The following is an 8,240-nucleotide window of genomic DNA, read 5'->3' as shown; positions in this document are numbered from 1 at the left end:
AAAACTTAATTTCCCAAATTTAAAACTATCCATTACGTATAGGTGCGTAGAACTTATCAAATCAATTTTATAATAATGTTCTATTTACTGTTCTGGGTTTTTAGAATTTAATAATAATGTCTGAGTAAAAAAAAAAACAATTTAATAATATCGTTACCTAAACCTTTATGGATAAATATTTAATTAATAAAATTTAATCTTAAACCGGGTCAAAATGATTATTAAAACATCTTAAAATTTTAACGATAAATATTTGACTATTAATCTATCCTTATTTAATCCACTCAACCAAACACACCCTTTCTGTCTAGGTATTTGAAAACAAGTTCATTGCACATTTTGTTTTCATATTCTGTATTTCTTTTTTAAGAAAATGGAATGTAGATCGAAGAAATTGTTTTTATGTAAAAAAATAAACTTCATAGAAAAAAATTTGAAACTTTGGGAGTGATCACCCGTTCTTCCAGAAAATTTGACAGATGAAATTCCTGCTGTCGGAATTACTATTTAATAATTTACTAGTGTCCTTATGTATGAATTATGTGTGCTTATTTACTCGCTTTTTTTAATGCTACTCTCGTTAAAAAAATAGAAATTAAATTTTAAAAATTAAAATCAAATTTCTTATTTTTGACAAGTTCTTTTATTTTTTTTTACATAAATTTAATTTTTTTTTGAGATTCTAAATAATAGACCAGGGGCCTAAATGTTTTTTCATCACCTCAAAAAATCACTAAAAATGACTAAAATCGAGAAAAAAAATATAAACTAGTGGATTAAGATCGGATAATAAAATGAAAAATTGTAAGTTAAATGCCCAAAAAATATAATTTTGATGATCCATGTCATACCATGCATGTGTTTTGGAGTAGGTTCATGAATATTCATTCTAATCCTACCGTATTCTGGTGTACCGTTCATGATCCAACCAACACAAATATTGAATATCTCGCTTCTATAAATACCATGCACAATTTATGGAAGAGGACCCAGAACCTAATTTAGATTAAATACGAGCCAAGAAACTGAGAAAACCATGAGAAATTCCACCAGCTTTCTCTGCTTCCTTCTTCTCTGCGCTCTTCTGTTAAGCAACCCTTTCATCGAGGCCAAGATCTGTAAGTCTCCATTTCTTCATGACTTCTCTCTGCATCAACATATATATATAAGAACTAATGGCATTTATGGATTATATATGGTGTTAATGATTTGGTTTGCATGGCGCAGACGCAGTTAACTGCCTGCAGAGCTGCGGGTTGCGCTGCGCGAAGGCAGGGATGAAGGACCGGTGCATGAAATACTGTGGGATCTGCTGCGCCAAATGCAAGTGCGTGCCATCGGGAACATTCGGGAACAAGCACGAGTGCCCTTGTTACAGGGACTACCGTAACTCCAAGGGAAAACCCAAGTGCCCTTGATCGATTCGTTATCTCCATTACTCGCCCTGCCGTCATTAGAATTGTCGTTGCAGTTAAATGTTATTGAATAAAAGACTACAATTTTCTGTCTATGCATACAGGGTTCGGTCTCTGTAATCGATTTTTTTTTTTTTTTTGGGTCGCTTGACTGTCATGTGCTCAAATATGTTAGCTTCTGATATTTCAGTAACCTCGAGGATTTTCTTATGTTAACTAATTTAGTATTTTCAACCATTTTGATACGTGAGAAACTAGAGACGCTAAACCGAAAAAATCTCGAGACTATAGGTATGAAAATGTGTATTATCTATTTGTGTATTAATCTTTTCTATGTTTTTGGTGCTCGTACTATATATATATATATATATATATATATATATATATATATATATATATATTATATATATATATATATATTCACCAAATTTCTCATTGTTTGTAAAGATGAAGTATGAATAAAAATGGAATGTTCCATACATGGAATAGAGTGGATATTTGTGGTTTTCTAGGTGATTCCTTCGCTTGTGGTGGGCTCGAACTTGATTCTTCATGGTGCTGCTCCGTAGGGTTCACGACTGTCTTGACCATAATACCTTAAGCTATACATTAATCATGCAACAAGTCAATCCACAATGAGTAAAAGATCTACATATTCTTCTGAAGGATTATTGATGAGCCATACAGTTGTTGGAAAATTTACACCGAAACGACGTCGACCATGATGATAATATAGTACCGAAAATTGCGGAATAAAATAATTAGCAAAAACACAAGGATTTACGTGGTTCACCCAAGATAGACTACGTCCATGGAGCTACTGCAAATCTTTTATGACTGGAGAAATATTACAACAAGTGTATACAATAGTACACTAAATATATCACACTCTCAATCCTAGTATAACCGAGAAAAATAATTTCTCCAACTCACACAAGAGAACATTCAACACTCAAATGCTCTCTTTCTTTTACTAAGCTTTGAAAGTTTTTGATTTTTGGATGATTTTACAATACGAAGGAGGCACTTATTTATAGGTGCAATCCTTCGCCTTTTTCTTTTTGTTGTACAAACCAATCAATCATTCAAATTTGACATGTTCAACATTAAATACAGTGGCCCCATTTTACCTAACAACAGTTTGAACACATTAATCAATATTTAAAAACATTTTATGATGGAAGATTTTGTTATAAAATTGTGTTTGAATTGAGTTATTTGACAAAAAAAGAGGGTTTTTTTTTTATTCACGTGATCTATATTTTATGTATTTCACATTTATCCTTTGTCATGGTTATAATTTTTGCGCTTGCTAAATGATATTAAATATATAGGGGTGGTGAAGGGAAAAAAAACATTTCGAATCAGTCTATTTTTTATTTGGATGCTTTTTGGTGTGGATAAATTTCAAATTATATAATTTAAATTTTATTTATAACATTATAATGGATTTCAGATATGGCCAATATTTGAGTCTTCTAAATTTAAAGCTTCAAAATTTAAACTTTTCAAAAAAATTGAATCTTTAAATCTTTTTCCCTAATCGATTTCCTCCACAGTATAATGATATATATGCAACCAAACGCAATTTATAAAATCTCTGTTTTTAAAAAAACAAATTGAGAGATGACAGAAATAGTTCTAAGATTCAATGAAGACTTTTAAATATTTATAAGAAAAATTAAAAAATCGGAGCTTGGAAACCATAGTTTTTAAGCGCATTTCTAGATACATTTTTTTTAAAAAAATTTCTCCATCCAAACCACAATTTATTGAAATCTCTTACTTTTTTTAAAAAAAAAATGTTATGATATTATCGATAAATATAGATGATTATCAAAATAGATTTTTGGTTAAGATAAATATTTATCTATACAGATTTGTATTATGTAATTACCCTATAAATAAAGTGTTCGCTATTGAATAAAACAGTTCTTCAAACTCACTCTTCTGTTTCTCTATTTTCTATTATTTTGTTTTGTATTAAATTTTTAACAAAGAAAACTGTTTCAATGAAATATTTTCTTAATCCACCCCCGCTTAATTGGAAAAAAAATATTTTAATCTTTGCATCAAATTTTAAATCGTGACTTTCTGCTTTTTAAAAAATATATAGATTCGTTTGTTTCTTTCAGCAGTTTATGAACTTTATAAAAGATGTAAAAGTACATAAAGTATATTATGGACCGAGCCTTGTGTAAGACAGTCTCACGGGTCATATTTTGTAAGACGTATATCTTATTTGGGTAATCCATGAAAAAAATATCACTTTTTATGCTAAGAGTATTACTTTTTATTGTGAATATCGGTAGGGTTGACCTGTCTCACAGATAAAGATTTGTGAGAGCGTCTCACAAGAAACTTATTCGAAGGGCTGTGAATACCAAAAAAAAAAACTCATTTGAAATCAATCTATTCTTTATTTGGATGCTTTTGATGTGGATATATTTCAAATTTATCTCATCTTAATCTTAATTTAAACTTTAAAATAGAATTTTGTAATGGATTCAGATATATCTTATATTTGAGTAATTTATAATTCGAATTTTGAGGTTGTGCTTAGATAGAAAAATATGAAATATGTGAATTCAAATATATTTTTATTTTTTAAATAACTTATACATAAGAAATTAAAATTTACTTATTTACAACATAATTATAATAATCACACTGTGTTTCAAATCCGTAGAATATGGGGTAATTTGAAATGCACTATGATTAGTATAATTATAATGTAATTAGTAGGAGATGAATTTGAGTTTCACAAGTTAACTTATTTAATAATAAAAATAAATTTTAAGTGACTCAATCTAAATGCAATATAAAACTTTTTCTAATCGGATTACTCCAAAGTGTGTGTGTCCAAACCCTATTTAAAGTTTGTTCCAAGTGCCCTTGATCGATTTGTTATCTCATTTGTTCTTAGATTTAAAATTTAAGAAAAAGTTAAAAATCGAAGCTTGGAAACTAATAGTTTTAAATTTTTTGGAAAAAGGCTTTTCTAATTAATTTTTTTTTAATTTCTCCATCCAAAAAATCGATTTATTGAAATCCTTTTTTTTTAAAGAATGTTATGTTATCATTGATATATATATATATATATATATATAAAATAGATCTTTTGGTAAAGATAGAGATCTAAATATTCTTGTAATTCACTCTTCTCTATTTTCTATTGTTTTATTATGTTTTAAATTTATAACAAAGAAAGCTTTTTAAATTTCTTTATCCACCCTCGTTTAATTGAGAAAAAAAAATCTTTGAATTTTTATATCAAATTTTAAAAGCATGACTTTCTACATTTTAAAAAACACATATAGATTCGGTCGTTTCCTTCAACAATTCCAACTTAATATTTGAGTCCGAAAGGAATGAAGTCAAGCAAAAGAAAAATGGTAAAAATTCTATATCAGAATTGTCTAGTACTTTTAGATTATCAATATCAATTAGGTGCAAATGGAAATTAAATTATATCAGCACTAAACAAAATATATATAAATAAACAAGAGATCAGGAGCTCTATTTTGGCAACCGATGGGACAATTAAGAACAAACATAAATACCAGTTTAGGACAATCCTACGTTGACCCAAAAACGATAATATCTGTGAAACAACACCCAAAACACAGAAATATTTAAGTTTCCAACAACAAAGAACGCACAAAGACAAACAGACACGGTCATACGCATGGCTAGGACGGGTTTATGAACAAAAAGGAAGCCATATATTTCTCGACAATCAGATGGAATGCCTTGTTTTCTCCTTGTTTAGGAGAACATTCTTTCCATAGAGATGACTATGCAAGTCATTAGAGTGTTCCAGAATCAGATTATTCAAAGTCTTGCGAGTGGCTCCCTGCAATATCGCATAACGTCGTATTACGTTGATTGAGGATCATTTCAAGATCGTAAAGAAACAAACAAATAAGAACATAGTTTCCAGAAGTTTGGATACCGTGGCGTATTTCTTAGCAGATTGTACAACATAGTTGCCATAAGGATCTAGCACGACATTCAAGAAACTGGGGCTGCTAATGATCTCATTGATGATTTGATGTGCATATTGTTCTTGAGATGTCTTCATCAACCTCTCCACTACGTTGCTTCCATATTTGTCCATCGAGAGGGAAACGAAATCCCCTCTCAGTCCAGCTACCATACCTCTAATCACGTTTGGTATCTCCAGTTCTATTACATGTTGAACTACATAATTCCTGAAACGGGAAAAAATGTTGGATTTTGGATTTTATACGAAAAATTTGCAAGTTGGGTATGCGAAGGAACTGCCCGTGTAAATACGTACCCGAATTGATTTTTAGACAGTTCATGTATATTTAATACTATTCCTGCGACAATACGACGTTGGCTTTCCAGTGGACTATCTTTTGTTATGAGGACCTGCAAGATGCAGCATCCGCTTCGGTTGGTCGCGATTTGGACACAATTATCAGCTATCACATTGAGTATTTTCTGTGAAAAACATAGATACTGTCATTAGATATGGTATATTATTAATTTGTCACAAAAAAATAGGATGAAGTTGGGCAACAAATACCTCAGTTTCTTCAACAGGGAAGATCTCCAAGCAATGCCGAATGACCCGAGAACCAATCGGGTTGTTCACAAGCCGAACCGTGATCTGTCGGAAGATGGATATCATACCAGATATTTGCTCTGGTGCCATGAGACACTCGACAAACTTCTGCATGGACTGATATCTGCAAAGAAATTACACGGAAAACCGGAACTCGAGTTATTACATTCAAGGTTATGATCAAGGTTATAGTGTAAGTATATTTATTATAGGGTCGATTGAATAAACCCTTGAGGTTCGAGGCAGACAGCCGAGAGTAAGTCGCGATCGGCAGTAAACAAAGAAACCAACTGTGACATCTGGTCTTGGTCGCAGACTTCGAAGAGCTTTTGAATTACAGAATTACCGAATCGATCAGACATCAACGTATGTACGTGATCTTTCACCTCCGAGAAGATCATCTGGATGTCCTCCGGTTTCCTTTCATCGAGTTTTTGACGCAATAATCGACAACCATATTGACTTATTGGTTCCGAAAACACCCTGCCCTTCAAATCTTCTATAGAAGAATAAGTAACCATTTGTTCGGAACCATGGATGTAACGGTTGCGAGAAGCAGAAGGGATCGATGATACCGAGTTGTTCGAGTTAACCCCGTTCATGGAAAGTGATATGTGCTTCGAAAAGTCGAAGCCATTAAGAGGATCGTAGCCGCCGCTGATATTCATCCCTCGATTATATGCATTAGTATCTCCAAAAATATTATTAAATCCATTGGAATCTCTATTCACCCAATATGAATCCGGATTCAGAAAAGGATCTTTGAAAGTTGGATAGGCTTGGGGTAGCGTAAACCCGTCTGCAGCAGCGCGAGCCCTCAGTGCCTGCAGGTCTCCATACGAAAACTGTGGTGGTTGTTCGTTCCCACGAAGCCAATTAAGTGATGAACTGTTCCGACGTTCGGGGGCGGCCCCGCCATAAACAGACAGCAGCTCCGATAAAAGCGGTCGTTCAAGATCTTCCGAGAAATTAAGTCGGGCGAATTTGGCTTCGAGGGGAAGTTCGTCAGGAAAACTAGGGTTTAGACGAGAACCATAATCAGTCAACCGGGAATCCCAAAAGCTTTCGCCGCCGGGGCACAACGGATCCCTACTGACCTGCCGATGGAGGTGTGAATAGATGGCACTGTTTCCCGTCGGTGCAAGATTCTGATGCCTGATGTCGTCGGGGTAGAAAACATCCTGCTGAAGAGGGTGGTTTCTTGCGGAGGGCCCAGAGGTCGGAGATGGAGGATGACGGTTTTCTTGATCAAGCACTGCCCGGACTCTCTCCTTCAATGCGCGACTGATCTGAGGCCACAACTCCATGGGGAAGAGGGGGTCGATTTCTGGGTTGAGAGGACTGTTTCCGGCGGTCGGAACAGTAGACGGCTGCAGCGTATGATGGCTTTCTTGCATCGGAAAGCTGGGGAAATCCGGGAAAAAGTTCAACGAATTCTCCATCGACACTCGTCGAATAACATGATCAAGACTATTATTTCCTTCCATCGCACGATTCAATTGGTTAATGGTAACCAATTTTCCTTACCTCTTATTCCGATTGTCATCCAAGTCTAAGGTTAACTAGGAATAAAAAGATTTTGATAAAAGATAATGTTTCCTTATCTTTGGGTTTTACTTTGAAAAAAAAGAGATCAAGTCTATCTCATGCATGCAGAATTTTTATTCTAGGTACAAAGTGAGTCCCACGATTCAAAAATATACCATCAGATAATTAAAATATAATTTAAAAATGTGATTTATAAAAAAATAAAAATATTTAATTTGACTAATGATCACAATCATGATCATTAATATATTGAATTGATTCATAAAATTTTGTTATAATTATTAATTAGATAAGATAATGCAGTTATATTAAATATGTGATATGTAGATATAATATCTGGATTTTTTAATTTTTAAAATGAATTAGATATTATAATTATTAGTAAATTATATGAAAAATTTTATTTATCTAAGCGATTTTTGTAAAGAGGGTGCTTGGCAAAGCTTATAAGCACTAAAAAAAAAATAGCTCATAATTTGTTTTAGAGCTTATAAACTCTCATAATTTGTTTGGTAAAAAAATTTGCAAATATCTTATAAGTTATTTTAAAAAGTTAGGATGCCCCCACATTTTTTCAAAAAGATCTTATTGTTAAATTTCACTTCTCCAAAACACCATTAGATAGATCTTCTTAAATTCTCACTTTATCATCATTTTTTAATCTCCACTTCATCACTTGGTTT

At 32.7% G+C, this 8,240-nt stretch overlaps 1 protein-coding gene and 2 long non-coding RNA genes across 3 annotated transcripts; 1 reads left to right on the top strand and 2 right to left on the bottom strand.

Moving 5' to 3' along the window:
* The first annotated feature begins 302 nt into the window (after positions 1 to 302).
* Positions 303 to 1,508, top strand: LOC140811662 (uncharacterized). The gene is made up of 2 exons (XR_012113503.1): positions 303 to 1,118; positions 1,228 to 1,508. It is a non-coding gene; the product is annotated as an uncharacterized lncRNA (long non-coding RNA).
* Positions 1,509 to 5,134: 3,626 nt separating this feature from the next.
* LOC140811655 (uncharacterized) lies at positions 5,135 to 5,877 on the bottom strand. The gene is made up of 3 exons (XR_012113502.1): positions 5,719 to 5,877; positions 5,371 to 5,629; positions 5,135 to 5,271 (listed from the first exon to the last, which is right to left on the bottom strand). It is a non-coding gene; the product is annotated as an uncharacterized lncRNA (long non-coding RNA).
* Positions 5,878 to 5,934: 57 nt separating this feature from the next.
* LOC140804916 (uncharacterized) lies at positions 5,935 to 7,496 on the bottom strand. The gene is made up of 2 exons (XM_073161076.1): positions 6,238 to 7,496; positions 5,935 to 6,133 (listed from the first exon to the last, which is right to left on the bottom strand). Exons 1-2 carry the CDS (start codon positions 7,494 to 7,496, stop codon positions 5,935 to 5,937), a joined length of 1,458 nt encoding a protein of 485 aa, XP_073017177.1.
* Positions 7,497 to 8,240: the final 744 nt, after the last annotated feature.

This window comes from Primulina eburnea, chromosome 1 (assembly GCF_022965805.1).
Source record: "Primulina eburnea isolate SZY01 chromosome 1, ASM2296580v1, whole genome shotgun sequence".
NCBI classification, from domain to species: domain Eukaryota; kingdom Viridiplantae; phylum Streptophyta; class Magnoliopsida; order Lamiales; family Gesneriaceae; genus Primulina; species Primulina eburnea.
The sequence above is the reverse complement of the archived record's forward strand: the minus strand, read 5'-3'. Positions and strand labels throughout refer to the sequence as shown.

Bases quoted from the DNA above. Each gene is read 5' to 3' on its own strand.
- LOC140804916 (XM_073161076.1), bottom strand. From the start codon at position 7,496: ATGGAAGGAAATAATAGTCTTGATCATGTTATTCGACGAGTGTCGATG. The intron at 6,134-6,237 runs GTTTATTCAATC...ATTTCTTTGCAG, and splicing joins GTCTGCCTCGAACCTCAAGG to ATATCAGTCCATGCAGAAGT.